This window comes from Gnatocerus cornutus, unplaced genomic scaffold, assembly GCF_029298725.1.
Source record: "Gnatocerus cornutus isolate USDA-ARS CGAHR unplaced genomic scaffold, icGnaCorn1.1 ctg00000063.1, whole genome shotgun sequence".
NCBI lineage: Eukaryota > Metazoa > Arthropoda > Insecta > Coleoptera > Tenebrionidae > Gnatocerus > Gnatocerus cornutus.
Window position 1 is genome coordinate 196,340 of NW_028275408.1, and position 19,759 is coordinate 216,098.

Here is a 19,759-nt window from a genome sequence, read left to right on the forward strand (position 1 = left end):
TTCATCATTTTGGAAAAGTTTAAAAAGTTGCTAAAGTAGCACAATTTGAGATATGTATACAGAAATCATTGAAAATGTAAAATCATGTTTTGGGTAATTATTGTAACAAAGTTGGGAAAATTGCTAAAACACAGAAGTAACAATATAGAGCTATGTTGGTATCTAAAAATCAAATAGTTACGGGAGCGCTAAAAAGCTTTCAATCGTCTAATTTTTTTATTTTAACCTGACGGTCATGTATGGGAGACAACTCGGTGCTGACCTTTTTGGTCTTATGGCTACTTGAGAAAACATTCCACCCTGCTTGCGGCAAAGGACCAAATGGTCAAAGTTGCAATAAAATGCATAACAATCAATGTATGAAATGCAATTAATCCGTTGTCCTGTATACAATAGACTGTTTAAATGCAATGTTGTAATGCAAGTTGTTAATTGAGGTTTGCTTCAAGAGTCAAAAGCGAATTTTTTGTCAATAAAGATGAGTTTGATTGCACTAAATCTAAACTCAAAATTCCACACTCAACTGAGAAAAAAAAAGGTTTTGAACAGTGACTTTTTAGTTAGATTAACGATTAAAAATTTCTTGCAATCGTTAATCTAATTATTAAAATGTCGACAAAATGTATTAAAATTTATTTTTAGAAATCTTGCATGAGGGTTAAAATGTTTTTATATTCAGATGCGGCAGTCTGCAATTCTTGGTAGGAAATAGGTATAAATTCGGGGTCCCAATGGTCAATCGCCGGTCGGTCGAGCTGTAGTCGTCGCACCGTGATTAGGATTAGAGACCCCCTGTTGTGAGGGGCTGTAAATCATGGGAACATTGAAGTGTTGGTTCCCGACTTTTAGAAAATTGAGAATCATTTTTACATTACATTTTATTTTTTTCGAAACAAACTATTCATGTGGGGAAAATATCAAGGAGTTTCCCGGATGTAGAATCAAATTCCTCATCTATCGAGTCGTAGTTCAAGCAAAAATTCCTAAAACTGCGCCCGTAAAACGACATGGCGTTTTTTCAGTTTTTATTTTTTTTAAATAAATTTATAAGAAATATTTGAAAATCAAAGAGTTTCCCGGGTACATTTCGATGTTATCTCCACGTACAAAAAAAATAAAAACTCCAACTCTTAATTTGTGGCCGTCAAAAGTAATGGCGTTTTCCGCTATTTCCTATGCACTTCGGCCGGGGTAGGACAGAGCCTTAAGCCAAAAAATTATAATTATGCAAAAACTTTTTTCTAAATAGGATACCTTTATCCACTTGTGTCTTCAATCCTACGAATTGTACATGAAAATTCCCTCTCAAACAAGCTAATCATTACCTGCAACCGGTGGATTTGACACGATTCCAAAAAAGACTTTTTGCTTTCAAAAATGCCGAAGCGAACAATATAATTCCAATTTCAAGAAAATATTGTAAATCCCTAAACTTCAAATCATTCAAAAGCAATTAAAAAAGGATTTCGCTTTCTTAGTATACCTACTTTAAAAAAGACTTTTAGAGGGTGATAGCTCCACTACTTTATCCCATTACTGGTTATGAAAAATGTTAGGACGACTTCCAAAAGAGTTTTGAGTCAGAGTAATCAGATGAAGTTTTTGAAATAGAAAATTTACCCAAAAATGGTCTAGTGCGGTTACGGCTTTGACTTTTTAAATCGTTTACAGCCACCTTAACGCAAACCCCCATAAACATAATAACCCTGAAGTAGTTGGGTTTTATCTGCCTTGAAATGAACAGTAATAAATATTTTTACCTAGCTGGTCATCTTACAAATCGAAACAATGAAGTTCCTCAAAATATCTAGCGTTTATCATTCTGATAGAGCAGTTATTAGAAATTCTACAATTACAATTATTAATAGTCGTACGAATACAGCGGGAGAAATTCTTAACATAATTCTTTTTTGAGTAAATCATTATCGACAATGGAATGGATTTTTTATTATCGTTAACTTTTGAAACTACATATCTGATTTTGGACGTCTAGTTTATTACTATACTGAATTTAATTGACCTATAATAATCAAGACACTACATTCAAAACACGTCTAGGATGACGGGGAGTTTCTATGTTTTTTTTGGCATTTTTGATCTTTGGCCCTCATAACCTGCAGGCAAGGGCTAATGAGAGTATAAAATTTTTCTTGGAAGGTGGATGAAAATGGATGGCATAATCTGATTATCCCAGGTATATAAACTCACCAAGGCGCCAAGTTTCTGGAACTTTTCAGTGTCTTTTATCATGTCGGTTTAAAGTTAAAGTAAAAGGGCAAATGGTGGGGGTGAGCATTCACTTTACTGCATCCACTTTTGAAAATAATCAGTCTCTAGTAGAATTCAGCTTCGCCAACGTGTGTCTTTCTGTTTTTTCTGTGTATTCTTTGGTTCCTGAGTTTCGAGTTCGAGTTTCAAACAGTCTTTCTCAAGACTAACAATAGAAGATCCTTATTTTCATAAAGGTATGTTATATATATTTTACGAGGTGGGCCAACGAAAACGAAAGGCCTCTGTTGCGTTTTCGTTACCCCACCCTGGATATATTATATAAAATCTGGGGTGTGATTTTGTTTCTCGATCGAAACAATAAATGTCATTGCGTGGCTTTTAAACTTTTGTTTGCATTTATTCTTTGTTTATAAGCTTATCAAATGCTCAAAAGTTTACAATTACCTTAATTTTAAGAATTTTAACTCAGAATTACGATTTTGAATTTCTATTTTGACATAAATTTCGAGGTTATGTCTCCAAAATTTATCACTTCATTCAGAGCTATCGAGAAAATATCACTTTTTACCACTGGAATTTTACTCTGAATTTGAACAAAATACAGTTCAAACAGTGCACGTTCAGATCAATGCATCTTTTTGGGCAAGAATGCAAAATGGTTGCCTAAAAGTTCAATTCAGAAAAATAGACGATTTGTTTACAAACATGTTTACTAGTCAACAAAACACCCACATGAGGTATAGAAATCTTTTATTATTCACCTTTTATCAAATAAGACTTAAATTTGCGTGCGCAGCCGTTTTTATAATTGACCAAAACTAACAAAATTCTTACAACTGAAAATAATAAAATATTTTGTGCGCCTCCGTCATTTTTCATGCGATTTGTGATACTCATTTGCGGCAAGAAAATCACCTTTTGAATGTCTAGGCAGTCAAACGTGACATTTCGAATAGTTGGTTTTATTTTGCAAGTTGGCATCGCTGTATAAATATCAATTGTGTCAATTTGTGTGCCGATTTGGAGGCCAATGACCTTCGAAAATAATAAAGGTAGATAAATTAAGCAAAGATACCACAAAAATTTGCTGAAACATATTTGAATTTAAATCAATCTGCAATCGTTTGATTTAAATGGGGTGCTACCAACCTATTTTCCAGCTAATGAAATTCACCTAAATGACGGAATGACGTTAGTGGTCACACTACCATAAGACCATTTTCTAGCGTAATGAAACAAATAACTATTCTCTTCCAGGTTCCAAAAATGCGTATTAGCGACCTGCCCTACGACGAAAGACGCACAATTTGCACCATTTTGGAATCCGAGAACTGTTTTCACGAATTGGGTTCCAAATACATGCAGTTTGAAGTCCCAACACTACAGGTAAAGCCCTCAAAACACTCTCCATCTACAATTGTTTCCCTTAGGCTATTCTTTTAGAATGTAACAAGTCCAGGCGCACCCCCATAGACACCCTTTTGAGCGAATGGAATACTTTCGGACACACAGTCCTAGAGCTGTTTATTCTCCTTTATAAAATAAAACAGTTTGAAGCCATGAAGGTACTAAAACCATTCGTTGATCGAAAGTTTCATCAGTACATTAAGGATGTTACGCAACCCCCTCAATCGGTAAAAATTTTAAATGGGGCTCCACATGACACTATCCAAACTCGTGATGAAAATGTCACCACTGACCAGAAGGATTTGGTTAATACGAGGTCGGCTTTCCGGGGACTTGTGGGAGCTTCCGATACTTCCATAATGATGGAGTCTGCAGGGCTGATTCCACAGATCCCTTATGAGGAGTTGCAAAGATCTACGAATAATTGGGACAACGCGAATATCCTGGGGAAAGGAGGATTCGGGATTGTCTTCAGGGGGACGTGGAAGTTCACGCAGGTGGCCATAAAGAGGCTTGAGAAGAAGGAAGACACTCCCAAGTCGACTTGCGAGCAGATTGTGCAGTCCAACACTGAGCTGCACTGTTTGAATGCTTATCGGCATGATAACATTTTACCACTATATGGGTGAGTGGATACTTACAGTTTATCCAACGCTCTAGTGCGGTTATGGCTTTGACTTTTTAAGCCGTTTGTAGCCACCTAACCGCAAACCCCCATAATAATAATAGCCCTCGAGTGGTTGGGTTTTATATCTGGCTTGAAATGAACCGCAATAAATATTCTCAGTCCCTTTTCAAATATGCAATTTAAAAGCGAATTGCGAGTTATTGATGACTATTTATTTCAAATCGTGCGTAATAGTCGTAATTTTTTATCCAAAAATATTTTTTGGGCATATTGTTACGCTTGGTTCCTTATGCTTCTAAGAAAAATTAGATTATCTGAACCTAAGTCCCACTTAGTAAGAGAAATTTTCAAAAAAAAAACAACGTTTTTATAAAAAAAAACTTAATACGTTATTAGAAATAATGGCTAATGAAGATATATTAATTAACCCAAATTTAGCAACTTCTAATAATTAATTCAACCTTAAATAAAACTCCCACAAATTTCGTTCTTGTGACACCAAAAATGTCGAAATTAAAGCGCACTCAAGTTTTTTTTGTAATTTTTTTAGCTGCTCGAAATAAAAATTTCTACAAATTCTCTTTTTCGGTCTAAATTTTTCTAAATCGACACTCTTAGTAAGACAGTCGAAAGTGATAATCTCCACAAATGTCGTTAAAATCGTATAAAAAATAAAGAAATTACAAAATCTTAAAAAAAAAATGGTGGATTTTTTTTGGTCTTACAACAAAAATTTCTAAAATATCGACTTTTTGATCTAAATTTTTGCAAATTAGTGATATTACTAAAACAAACAAAAGAAACAATATGCATAAATTTCGTCCTTGTCGCAGTAAAAGTAACGAAATTACAGTGTTGAAGAAAATTGACATTTTTACAGTTGTCCAAATAAAAATTTCTAAATATTCTCCGTTTTGCTCCAAATTTTTCTAAATTGGTTCACTTAATAAGACAGTCAAGACCTATAAAGTCCACAAATTTGGTTATAGTAGCATTAAAAATGAAGAACTTACAGATCGTTAAAAATTTTTGGTCAGAAAACAAAAATTTTTCTTGACTCCTCGAAATCAAAATTTCTAAAAATTCTGTTTTTCGGTCTAAATTTTTCTAATTCGACACTCTTAATAGGACAGCCGAGAGTGATAATCTCCACAAATTTCGTTAAAATCACATAAAAAACTAAGAAATTTTAGGATTAAAAAAAATTGGTGCCATCTTTTTTGATCTAAATTTTTGCAAATTAGTGATATTACTAAAACAAACAAAAGAAACAACATGCATAAATTTCGTCCTTGTCGCACTAAAAGTAACGAAATTACAGTGTTGAAAAAAATTGACATTTTCACTGTTGTACAAATCAAAATTTCAAAAAATTCTCTTTTTTGGTCTAAATTTTTCTAAATCGACGCTCTTAATAAGGCAGTCGAGAGTGATAATCGACACAAATTCCGTTAAAATCGCATAAAAAATAAAGAAATTATAGGATTAAAAAAATTGGTGGCATTTTTTTGAAAATTTGTAAAAATTAGACTTTTTGATCTAAATTTTTGTAAATTAGTGATATTACTAAAACAAACGAAAGAAACGACATGCATAAATTTCGTTCCTCTCGCACTAGAAATAACGAAATTACAGTGTTTAAAATATTGACATTTTCAGTTGTCCAAATAAAAATTTCTAAATATACTCCTTTTTGGTTTACATTTTTCTAAATTGGTATTATTAATAAGACAGTCAAGACTTATAAACTCCACAAATTTCCAAATGTTCCAATACAAGTATTTGTTTCTTTAATATCCCCAATTAATATAATTGCGTTTATCATCAATTTGAGTAAGTTTGGGTCAGTTGAGTAACAAAATCACCTCGAAATGTAGGCCTGTAAGTAATTGGTTTGTAAGACTGACCAGTTGGGAAAAATTATTTATTAGATGAGACCCAACCGTTTGAGCGTTATTTTGTTTATGGGGGTTTGCGGTAAGGTGGCTACAAACGATTTAAAAAGTCACAGCCATTACCGCACTAGAGCGTTTGTTAAACTGTAAAAGCGTTATTTTTGAAGTTTTCCGCTACCTTCGATAAGCCACTTTGTCTTGCGATTCAAAATCTGTCTTAACTTTCGCGATTTAGTATTTGTTCCTACATAAATCTCTCAATTTCTAGAGTTTCCGCCATGTTCAATCCATCATTTTGTCTTGGACTCTCTTCCTGTTTGTTCCGCGAATTAGTCAATTAGTCCTACACGAAGTGTTTCCACCATTTTAAATGAAACAATTTTTTCAGGTTTAGCGTCGGCGGCCCTCAGCCGTGCCTCGTCTACCAATACATGTCAGGGGGCTCCCTGGAGTCCCGCCTCCACATCCGAAACCCCTCCTCCGTCCTGCCATGGCCCACCCGTCTCAAAATCGCCACCGGAACGGCCCGTGGCCTCCAATTCCTCCACACAATTCGCGGAAAGCCTTTGGTCCACGGTGATATCAAATCAGCCAACATTCTTTTGGACTCCAATGACTCTCCTCGGATCGGCGATTTCGGGTTAGCTCGAGAGGGTCCTTCCCAGGACTACGTGAAGATTACGACAGTTCACGGGACTAGACCGTATCTTCCCGATGAATTCATGCGGTACAAAAAATTTTCCGCTAAAGTTGATACTTATAGTTTTGGGGTTGTTCTGCTTGAATTGGCTACGGGGGCGAGTGCTTTTTCAAGGACACGGAAAAGGGAGGATCGGTTTTTAAGAGATTATGTTGTAAATTATGGAGAAGGACAAATTCTGGAGTTGAAGGATCCGAGGGCTCCAGGAGGTGAGGAGTATTTTAACAAAATTATTAATATAGGGAAGGGGTGTGTGCATTCGTTGGCGAAGAACCGGCCGGATATGGTCAATGTGTTAATAATGTTGGAACGAATTTATTAAAAAACAGATTGTGTGATCAAATTTTTCGATGTTTTTGTATTCAGAGTTTATATTTTTATATTTTAAATAAAATATTATTTGAATTTTTGTGTATCTTGTCCCCCTAATTTAACCAATTCAAACCCGAAATTAACAACTTCTAGTCATAACTCTTCGCCGCCTCGTTTTCATTTTTCAAAACTGAAGTAAAATCTAAATTGTCAATCTAGAAGTCCGTGATAAGTAACTAAAAACAAAATCCTGTAATAACCTAAGGCAAAACCGTCATTAGTAGCTCATATAATAAGTCAAATTTGATATGGGATTCCCATGAAACGTCACAGTTTTCAACATCTTTTTTTTCAACTTCAGAATCTGTCAATCATGTATGCCGCGCGTCGGAATACGCGAGTCAGAAATCGTCGCGAGCTTGCCGGGCTCTGCGCGGTAGCGTCTGCGCATCCTCTCTAATATTGGCTACGGCTGGCTACGGCGCATCACATGGTCAACTTATGACATTTCGTGGACAAATTAAAAATGACGCGTGTTTGTTGTATTATAAATTGCAATAGCAAAGCTGCTAATGGAAATTTTCAAAGCTTTTTTGAATTTACTGTGGTACGTATTTTTCTTCACACACACATTGCAATTGCCTTATTAGTAGTTCTATTTTCCCGCACTTCTCGCCATCAACTTAACAAGATTTTCCAATTAAAATTTATTTTATTGAAACTAAAATTTTCGTTTCATGTTATAGGAATGTGAACATTTTCGCCTAATTACAGAAAATGAGGGAAATATGTTTAGAAGAGAAGAGTTTATAACACTACGTTATTGCAGAAAATATAATAGCATTCAAAATGAACATGAAAAAACGTTCGATAAAATTTGATGACAAGGAAAAATTTCAAGTTTCTATTTATCAAGACTGCAACTGTGTTGTGCCAAATTTTTGGCTACGCCTATGTGACAAAATAAGTACCTTACGGCTATCGAATTATTAAAAAAAATGTTATCAATGTTTTACCCGTTTTTAGGAGTTAGTTACCTAGAATTTTGAATATTTCTTCAATGACCTATTTGTGATGATAATTCATTTTCAAATAATTTATATTAATGTTGACGCCAGTTTTTTGAACAACATATGGAAGAAGATATTCCTCAACATTCGCGGGTTTCATTTGCGAATTCAACGTTCGAGACCCCCCTGAAACGATAAATAACATCTTGGGACGCAAATGCTTCTAATAAGACTTAACTAAGAATCTAAACTTCACTTCCTCGATACCATAAAAGTTTAATAAAACATTAAATTGAAATTCATTAAAATCTTATTATTATGAGCATGTCATACGGCTTTTATGTGTTTTTGGAACAATTCTATGAAATGTTGACCAAAGTCAAGTTCGTAATAAAGGGAAAAAATAGTCCTTTTCCTTAGGAAAAAAAAAAAAATTTTAGACAGAGTAAAAGTGGGTGTAGGTTTTCAAAAAATATTATTAAGTACTAGGTGGCCCTCGAAATTCTGTAGACTCGCTTTTTTCGTGGACCTCGCTTTTCCGTGGCGTTGCATATTAATTTGAAATTGTTTATTTGTTAGATTAAGAAACAAAAAAGGCGAGTTTTACAGAATTCCGAGGGCCATTTTGTAAAATTTTAATTGTATTTTGTCATTTAACATTTAGCAAAGAAAGTTTTAAAAATATTTTTTGTTTTTTGATTTTTGAAACTCTGATACAAATAACTACGCATGGCAAAATGAAGAATTTTCTGAAAATATTAGAGAAAAAACAGACTGAAAGGTTTAAAAAAAATAACCAACGGACTTCGCTATTAAAAATTTAACAGTACTACGCTGTTGATAATTTTTGTTTATGACGACAGTTCAATTCATAGAATTCCACAGTAATTAAGGCGATTTCTAAGTTAGTGTCCGCTAAGTCATAAAATGGTTGGAACCCATGACAGGTCTCACACCTTCTCAAACGCAAAACCGACAGCAAAAAATTGAACAAATTTTGTAACTTCAATTATCCCCGATAACATCATTGCTACTTCAATATTCTATTTATTTTGTATTATTTTATTTCTATGTTTATATGAAAATGTAGGCAGAAGGCGAATTCTGTTATTCTTGACAACCTTTTTTGGATAAGTTTTGTTACTGCTGTTCTATTATCAATACCGTTTAGGTGGTTTATTGTTTTCCTTTTCCAACCCCTGTTATCATAAGTTATGAACGAAGATGAAAAACACTTAATCGAGAGTCGTACCCGTACCACATTCACAAAAGAAAAGGGTAAATAGGATGTGATTATTACTGATTTACAGCAGCTCCATTTTATGGTTTAGAGGACACCAACTCAGAAATCGCCTGTACCTTCCAAAATATTCTTTTTTTTTACCGAAATAAGGACCTAAAGAACTCATTTAGCACACCCAAAGCAAATAATTGTATCCGAAACATGCATGAAAAATCGTATTTTCTTGTAAATTGAGAGTACGGTTTCGTAATTAATTAATGTCAAATTATGTTTTTTTCAGAGCTCGGACTGATTTTAATAAGTGGAGATTCTTTCAAAGAAAAGAAGCCGCTACCGTAAACTATATTTTATGTATTTAAACATTTTGTATAAACATCGTGTAATTGTAGATGTACGGTTTGGGGTTTGTCCAAAGGTTCTGTTTTTTTTTTGTTGAACTACAATAAAACGACCATCAAGATGGTCAGTTTTTTCTGGTGAGAAAGGGTGTGGAGTGATCTCGATACTTGTCGTAAATAACAAAACTAATTAAGAATCATGTAGTGTGATGGTTTACTCTTTTTGTGTAATGAGTACCCCAATTAAGCCATACATACTTGCATTTTTAGTCTCCCTAATATCTACTGCTTTAGAACGATTAAAAATCGGCCGAGTCGTAAATAGTACTTAGTTTTGGGGTATTTATGTTCAACGATTCTGTTTTTTTTAAACTAAAATAAAACGACTATCAGGACGTCCGATCGCATTTTTTATATAGGTTTAGCATTCTTTATCTCTTGTTATTTTATTGTTTTCTTGGAGTTCATATTTGTTTATCAGTTCAATCGTAATGAACATTATTTTATTCGATCGTACATCATTAATTCCATCAGTTCCTCTCAAATTACTACAGACCCCGCGAAAGAATCGAACAACATTCGAAGCTCGGCTATGAACTTCTAGTTGTCGGTACCAAATAATGATTTTATGGCTTAATTGGGGTAGTCACTACCCAATAGAACAAAACCACCAAATAGCAGATTCTAAAATTTTCTCATTGTTAAAGACATCGGTAAAATTCGCTTAATTTGTTTAATCCCTCTAATATCTGCTGTCTCACAACGATTAAAAATTTGACCGAATCGTAAATGTTCACCAAAATTTGAACTCGTCGCGTCAATTTAATTTATCTGTTGAAATATTGTTAACTGCAAGTATATAGTATCCTTTTTACGTCTGCTTTGACTTTCGATAAGATTGTGCAAATCTGTTTGTTGATATTTAGTCGGAATTGACACTTTGAAAAAAATAGCTTGCTACTTGGCATTGAAAATGTATCAATATTGTGTACTACATATTAAAAATAAGCGCCGAACAGGCTCCTTGAGAATTTTTTGTTTTCTTCGAGTTGTTTATCCGTTCATTCATTATTATACAATGAAGAATATTTTTTTATATCATCAGAACAGAATAAGTTAGGATTCATTTGAAGATTTTTTTTTGTAACTTCTCCTCGTACCAAAATCACACGCTTGCAATAAAATTTCCATCGGTAACTGTTTCGAGAAATATCCCAATATGCGAAAAATGAATGAAAAATCGTATTTGTCTCGATACGCTACGGTTTCCAGAGATAATAAAGTACGACTTTGTTGTAGTGGGTCGGGAATGGATTAAAATTTAGAAAAACGAAATTCACTACAGGTTCGGTTCTTTGATTATGCTTTAAGTAATAAAGTCTTCGTCACCGAGAAAGGGCGGTCAAGTTTGTTTATACCACTTCAAATCCCAAGAAAAGAGGTAAAAAATACTGGTCATAATACTCGGGCAACACTTGAAGCTCCGCTGTCAAGTTACAGTTACAGCAGGTACCAAATAGTGATTTTATGGCTTAATTAGAGTACTCACTTCACAAAAGCATTAAACCGGTAAATTAGCAAATTCGGTAAAATTCACCAGTCGCTTGTCTGATGGTCGTTTTTTCAGGTGAGGATGGGTGTGGACCGTGGAGATCTGCCTTGACTTTCGATAAAATCACGGCAATCTATTTTTTGATAGTCGAAATTTCAAAAAAGACCTGGTTAGATACTTGCTATCTATGCAAATTTTTTATACAGAGTGTCGACAAATGTTTGTTCATCAAATGAACAATTAATTCGCGCTTGTAAAGAGGAGTTTCGAAACATGCTTTCAGATGTTCAAGTGTAAGATACACATACATACCTTGACGGTCAAAAAGATTCTGTATTAAAAATAAGCCGAACTCGATTAATAAATCAATCTCCGCCGATGTTTTCTTCGTTGCTCGGACCGATTGAAATAAGTGCCGAGAAAAAAAGCAGCTACCGTACTTGTTATGTATACAAAAAATCAGACCCTTTTTTGGAACGGTGATAGATCTTTATGACTCTCTCCACATTATGGTTATGGTTTTGTCCCCGCGACGACCGACGTACCGCGATATTTAAAAATTGATTTTGCTAAAATCAAACGGCCGAAGAGGACGAAAACCCGCCACTTTGTTAGTTTGGAAACTCGTCGGCAAAAGGGCAAAAGGAGCGAGAATAGTATAGAATAGAATAGTTCGGTCGTGAAAACTGTCAAATTTTTGACGTTTGAAAAAATAGATTTTTTTAGACGGCAGAAAAGTGCTACTTTTTGTCGAGCAATTAAATTGTAGTAGCAAGGCGAAGCGTAGCGTATGCAAAATTGCGAACAGCAAAGTCACTTTTATTTATCCAATTCTCATATACCTCCTTCTTATCTCCGCTTGAACAGTTGTCGGCATTACTTTAAAACTCACTACACAATAGTACCAATTTACCGAATAGCAGATTTTGTTATTGATGAAAAACATCGGTAAAATGTGCCACCCGACTATCCCTGTCTGATGGTCGTTTTTTTTCTGGTGACAAAGGGTGTGGAGTGGATGTCGGTACTTATAAATACTCATAAATAACAAAACTAACTCAGATGATGTACTCTTTTTGTGTAATAAGTACCTTATTAAGTCATACAGTTTTGCAGATAGAAATTGGTTTTATGGCAGCGAAATAAAAATTATCTAGTCATTACCACAGCCCTCCGAGAGCTGACCGTACCCACAATAAATCATATTGTTCCGATATTCCACAGGGCCGGGATTGTTTACACGCTGAGAGTACTACCTGCGAGCTACGTTGTAATAGTAAGGGTTGGTACCATCATTCAACAGATAAAAGTGAAACGGCAAAAATTTGTCACAATAAATTCTGCTACAGATTAATGACGACAATATTTAATATTTCTAAATGCATTATCAGATCATTAAGAACCAATAATAAATATAAGTAGGTAGTCTAAAGTAGCTACATATCACATATCCAAAGATCAGACTGTATGAATGATCCAAGATTACAAAAAGTTACTTATTTTTTCAAAGTAGGTGAATTTTAAAATTTTGCGTTAATATTACGCTTCAGCATATTATTTATGACAGGGTAATATTTGCGGTATTGCTCCATTGTTGGCATACTTAACTGCGGCACAATGGGACCCTACCATAAAAACCAATTTCTATCTGCAAAACTTTACACACTTGCACTTTTAGTCTCGTCTAATATCTATTTACTGCTTTAGAACGATTATAAGTTGGCCGAGTCGTAAATGGTACTTGCGTTTTGGGGTACCTATTTATGATGAACGGTTCCCTTTTCTTTTTTTGTTAAACTACAATAAAACGACCATCAGGACTTCTTAATCCCTTGTTAATTTATTGTTTTCGTCCAGTTCATATTTGTTTATCGCGACTATCGCTGTGTGATGGTCGTTGTTTTAGTTGTGTGAACAGGAATGCAGTGATGTCGATTTAGAATTAAGAATTAAATTATAAAGAATATTTTATTTATATCGTCAGAACAGAATAAGTTAGGATTTATTTGTAGATATGTTTTTTTTGTAACTTCTCCCCGTACCAAATTCACACGCTTGGAATAAAATTTCCATCGGTAACTGTTTCGAGAAATATCCCAATATGCGAAAAATTAATGAAAAATGATACGCTACGGTTTCGAGAGATAATAAAGTACGACTTTGTAGGTCGGGAATGGATTAAAATTTAAAAAAACGAAATTGATTACACGTTCGTTTCTTTGATTATGCTTTAAGTAATAAAGTCTTCGTCACCCGAAAGCGGCGGTCCAGTTTGTTTACCACTTCAGATCCCAACAGAGGAGGTAAAAAATACAGTAGTATTTGAAGCTTCGCTGTCAAGTTACAGCAGGTACCAAATAGTGATTTCATGGCTTAATTGCAGAACTCACTATACAAAAGCATTAAACCAGTAAATTAGCAGATTCTGAAATTTTCTTATTTTTTACTCCTTTTGTGTAAAGATTTCCCGCATTTTTAGTCTCTCTAATATCAACGATTAAAAATCGACGGAGTCGTAATAAAATTCGATAATCGTCACGTTCATTTCATTTATCTGTTGAACTTTCGCATAAGTATCCTTAAAAATAGCCTCTTAGATACTTGGTATTTATGCAAATTTTTTATACAGAGTATCAAGAAATGTTTGTCCATCAAATGATAATAATCTGTGATTAAATAATGAATTCGCGCTTGTAAATTGAAGTTTTGAAATATGCTTAAAGATTTTCATGTGTAAGTTACGCATACATACCCAAAACACACCTTGATGGTCAAAGAGATCCTGTATTAAAAATAAGTCGAATTCGATTAATAAATCAATCTCCGCTAATGTTTCCTTCGTTGCTCGAACCGATTTAAATAAGTGCCGAGACAAAAAAAGCCGCTACCGTACATGTTGTGTGTACAAAAAATCAGACCCTTTTGAGATGTTTATGACTGAGTCTCTCGACTTAATGGTCATGGTTTTGTCCCCACGAACATTAAAGCATTTGAAACATCTACCACGTCAGCAAAGCCGGACGAACGAAAACGATTTTCAAAAGTCTCTCACGCGAAAAGCAAAAATCGGAAAAGGACAAAACCACAACCACCGGAATCTCGGGAAAGTGTACGTTTGGGAAAGCTCGGCGAAAGTGTCGAGAAAAAATCGGTGAAAGAAGGTACTCGCGCAAAACTACGTAACTCGTTCGGCGGTATTCTCGTTTTATTAGAGGCGTTCCGCCTGTACACGTTTTATATATATAGTAATATTTATATAATCAATTACGTTTTTTATCTAATAGAATTTAATTTTTAGTTTACATAGCGTTTTTTTTAATTTAACCCTAAATCTAATTACACAAGTTAATAATAGTCTAAAAGTTGGAACAGAACCCCCGAAAATGTTGAGGGTTTACTGTATATTTAAAATTTGTGGTTTATACAATTTCATTTCTTGGTCTTTACGGACTTTTCTTTTTTATTATTATGTGTTTTTAAGTTATTTTAAATTGAAAAAAACAGATAGAACATGTTAGGCAAACAAAAATAATAACAGGGTAAAAACTAAAGTTTTTTACGAAATTTAAAAAACTAGAATTAACATTTTTGTTAAATTATAACTAAGAAATGGTTAAAAAATGCATTTCACTGAAGTGAAAGAAATGGCTATGTAATTTTCTAATATGTTAATAAAAATTTAAACATTATTTTTGCGAATTTTGTTTCAAGTCATGTCTGAGAGTTACTTTACCAAATTGGACATAACCTCAAATTTACAAATCATGGTAAAAATTTTCTGCCGAAACGTTAAGCCTGTACTAAACTGCTGCTCAAAGTGTTTTAATGTCCGACAGGATGTTACAATGGTTATTTCATGACGATTTATTAGAGTACCACCACTTTCAAAGGTAAAAATCTAAAACTGTTAAAATTGTTAGCAGGAGACCTACGTTAATTTGGGTCAAAGTCGCTTGGATCACAAATTAAAATGATCACTCCGTATTGTGGAGTCAAAAACTTGTCAAAAAGCGCTTGATTTGAAAACTGGAGTACGGATTCATTATTCAAAGTAATTTTTATGAATTAGGCAGGGACAAAAAATCTTGGACGTCAATGTTATCTAATTGTCACATGGTGTAAAACCCCACTTAGAATTTGAAACCTTACTTTTTTAAATTGTCAATTTTCCCAGTTTTAATTTTTTAATTTCAAAATGGATAAAATTGTCGGTATTTCCAAGGACCTGACATTATTAAGCAGAGAGATTATACCACTCTGTATTAAAAAGATTGATTTTATCGGCTTTAAATACTTCAGTCATGACAATTCTGAATTGACAACTTCTCAATACTTTGATATTTTAAACGTCAGGTCAGGTCAAGTCAATACGTCAGGAAACTGTCAGAGATAACGTTTAGTATGGTCCAGAAATGAAAACTTACGGAACCACAAAGGGAAGAAATAGAAGCAAAAGCGTGACAGAAACGTGGATATAATAAAAAGCATGAAACAAAAAGTCGCCACGGGAGAAGTCATTGTAGATAGCCTGACAAAAAACGAAAGCGGCGAAGTGCTTCTAAAGATTAAGGCGGACAGCCGGGAAAAAAAAGAAGCATTTAAAGCAACATTAACAGGAGAAATGAAGGAAGTGGCCGAAGTAAAGGTCAAAATGAGGAAAGAAACAGTGTTGCTGCTAGACCTAGACCCGACAGTTGAAGGTAAAGAAATAAAGGAAGTTTTGAAACAAGAACTAAGGAGTGAATATGAAGAGACTGGTATGGAGATAAGGATTATGGACAAATTGAAAAGTTAGGATTGGCTTGGCTTGTCTATGTGTAAAATACAAGAAAAGGTCAACATTTTGAAAGGCTATAAATGCTGGAAATATGGACATAAGGAATACAATGGACAACAACAAAAATTGTGAAAAATGTGGTGAGAAAGGGCACAAAAGAGAAGAATGTACTAAACTAGCATTCTGCCCTATCTGCAATGTAGCTACAAAAGTAGCACGTTAAAAGAAGCAAAGCCGCGCCAAGAAAAGAAAAGGAAAACATAAAACCCCAGGAAAGAAAAAAACAAGTTGGCTGGATCAATTAACGCGACACCCCAAGCATGGGGTGACGTGCAGCTATGACAAATTTGTAACCAAATAGGGAAGAGCCTGCATAACAAAAAAGACAACTGGAATAGTAAAAAAAGGGGGAAAATTATGGCACATGACATTCTAGAATAAGATAAAAAAATAAGCCGTGTTAAAATAGTGCAAACGAATTGGCTGTTATATCAGTCCAAACATCAAACATGAAAAGGTTTCAAAACTAGTAGAGGAACTGGAAAAAAGATAGATAAGAATCGTCATAGAAATCACAGAATTTTTGTTAATTAAGGTCATCCCTATTCCCTATAAAATTCAAAAATCGTTTTATTGGACACTAGATATTGACAAAGATCTGATTGCGATTGATTACAATACGCAGAGTTATTTTGAAGTCAACGAAAATGAGCTAAATTTTGCTACCAAAATTAAAAATGGATCGTTCATCGTTTCTTTATCTAATGTGCTTAACATTGAGAATAGTTCACAGTGCATCATTGATTAGCCATTAGTCGTAAAAAATTGTCGCCGAACATCTGGAAACAACTATACCCGAGCAACTCCTGGTTGTTTATCTTGCCTGGAGTGGCTAGAATTGCAATTACTTGTAATGGCAATCGCAGGGCCGTGTATTTAAACCAAACTGGGTTCCTGACAATCTCACAAAACTGCATCGTGGCCACGAAGAAGATGACATTAACACCTCGATGAATGGAAGGCATATCAGTAGTTGCCGCATTTATTGTTAAATGGCCTTGTGGCCATTCCGGTAGATTGGGCGAATATTGAAAGATCATCAAGGCCAGCGTCGATCACTCCAATCCAAGATAAGGTCATCAGACCGTCCGACGATCTTCAGTCCTTAGAGTCAGCGGACAATTGACGAGGATCTCAGGAACGTTCATTGGACCAAGATTACTCATCACGCCGTTTTGACAAGCCTACTTATAGTAGTAGTCCTTGTCATTTTAATAATTGTTCTGTTCTTTAGTTGTACGATACTGCTTCGTTGCAGAGGAGAGCGACTCCGCCGCAACCAGCCAGCGGAGTGTGCTCAGTCATCGACGAAGTCGAAATGCAACCACAAGAGCTCAACAACACTGCGGCAGATCTATTTTTTCTCGTCCCGGAAAGATGTTAAGGCATCATTGCCACCTTAACAATAGTTTCATTTGTCGACTCAGCAAAACGTAGTTTAATGTGTAGAATTAATTGTAAATAAGTAGGCCAATAGTATGTAAATTATTGTTGAATAGTCAGAATAGACAGTCTTAAAATAACATTCATCGAGAGTGGTTGATTATCTCATTTCATCTACCCTCTACCCTTATACTTCCTCAAACAACAGTAATATGCGGGGATTTTAATGCCAAGTCAGAAGCATGAGGCAGCAGGAAAGAGGACACAAGAGGAAAATTTCTAACTGACTGGTTTGCAGCTAAAAGACGAGTGATCCAACTTTCATTCGAAACAACTCTTCCTTCGTGATTGATATTACACTAACAACTAAAAAGTTTGCAAAAAACGTTAGTGGATGGACAACACTTTTAGATGAAAACCTGACTGACCATCTACATATTATGTTTGATGTTATACTAGAGGAATAAAAAGTGAATATTAAATGGATTTTTGAAGAAAAGAGAGTTGGTAAATTTGTAGAACAATTTCAATGGCACATAGGGCGGGAAGACAAAAAAGATAAGATGCTTAATTTTAGTAAAGCTCTAAAAAATGCATATTAAGGATAGTTTCCAAAATATAACAGCGGGATGTGGACATAAAAGAAGTGTATACTGGTGAAACAATGATATTAAAGTAGCACGGACGAGCTGCCAAAGAGCACGGCGCAAATGGACCGGGGCTAAATCAAAAAATATCTTAGAACAAGACGTAATTAAGAACAAGGTGTTTGATAAGCAAAGAGAGAGCGCAAAAATTGTTTCTGAAAAGCCAGGTGATACATACAGGTGATACATATAAGGAAAAGATAATAAAAATGAAAACTAATAATATGTTTGACGAAACAGAACTTATGCAGGCAGCTAGGAGTTTGAAATTGAAGAAAGCTGTAGCCACGGACGGTATTCCTGTGGAAATAATAGTTAGTTTGGTAAAGAATTAGACCACGACCGTACTAGATCTTATAAACCACTTGGTTAAAAGAGGCAGTTTTCCGAAAGAGTGGAAAGTTACCTAAAGTTAAATCCTTTAAGTACCCAACAGTATCGGCCCATATGCATCCTAAATGAAGTGGGTAAGCTATTTGAAATTTTAATTAAAACAAGACTGGTGAAAGAAATTGAAAACTACGGTGGTCTAGCAACAAATCAATGTGGTTTTACGACAGGAAGATCAACAATAGACGCTCTAAGAGAACTCACCAAAATTGTTGATAAAGTGAAAGAAAAAACATGGAAACATAGAAAACTTTGTATGCTAGTCACTTTAGATGTAAAAAATGCATTCAACTCAGCAGGCTGAGGGCTTATAATCCAGGCCCTTAAAAAAAATAATATAAACTCTTACCTGATACAACTGGTTAAAGCACTACATGGAAAATATGGACTGGAAATGAAAAAAAAAGGCCAGGTCAGGTCAGAACGGATATAAGATCGTATCCAAACAACTGAGCATTTGATCAGAAAGCCGGCAAAGCACCTGGCCCGGTCGGTCTACCACCAGAGGTAATCAAAATTATAGTTGAAACAAATCCGCAACTCATGCAAGACATGATGAATAAACTACTGGTTTCCCAAACATTTCCGGATGGGTGGAAAACAAGCGATCCCGAAAAGTAGAAAGAGCCCAGGTATTCCCTCATCCTAAACACCAATATGTCTGTTAAACACCGTGAGCAAACTGCTGGAACAACTTTATAGCAGCTATAGTCGTTCAAGAAGTAAAAGAAGAACGGATTCTTTAGGAAAATTAATTTGGACAACTGACGCAGCGAGCCAAAGCCAATTCAAAGAAACGAAATGTAAAATGATGCGCCCTCGTCACACTAGATGTTAAAAATGCTTTTAACACAGCCACGTGGGAAAAAATTATCGCCTGCTTGCAAATGAAAAACATCTCTATGTACTTAATTAACTTTATTCTAAGCTAAACAAGGTGATACTTGAAAGCACTCAACTCAAAGCACTACTGAGAATAGTTAGCGCATATCGCACTGCGCCGACAGTCGTCCTTCAGGTGCTGGCCGCAGAACTTCCGATTAACCTCCTTGTGGAGGAAAGAACAAGGACTTAATTTACAATTGTCAAAAATTTTGACTTGCAAACATTCACTCATGTAATTTTCTGCAAATGAGTATTGTGAGATGTACCTAGTTCTTGGGGAATGCGGTGGAAATGCTTCGA

At 34.9% G+C, this 19,759-nt stretch overlaps 1 protein-coding gene across 1 annotated transcript; it reads left to right on the forward strand.

Annotated features, from left to right (window-relative positions):
• Nucleotides 1-3,439: 3,439 nt before the first annotated feature.
• On the forward strand, nt 3,440-7,251 carry LOC148165974 (serine/threonine-protein kinase pelle-like). The gene is made up of 3 exons (XM_088049542.1): nt 3,440-3,618; nt 3,663-4,264; nt 6,551-7,251. The coding sequence occupies exons 1-3, from the start codon at nt 3,463-3,465 to the stop codon at nt 7,182-7,184; spliced, it is 1,392 nt and encodes a 463-aa protein (XP_087905668.1). The 5' UTR covers nt 3,440-3,462; the 3' UTR covers nt 7,185-7,251.
• The last annotated feature ends 12,508 nt before the right edge of the window (nt 7,252-19,759 follow it).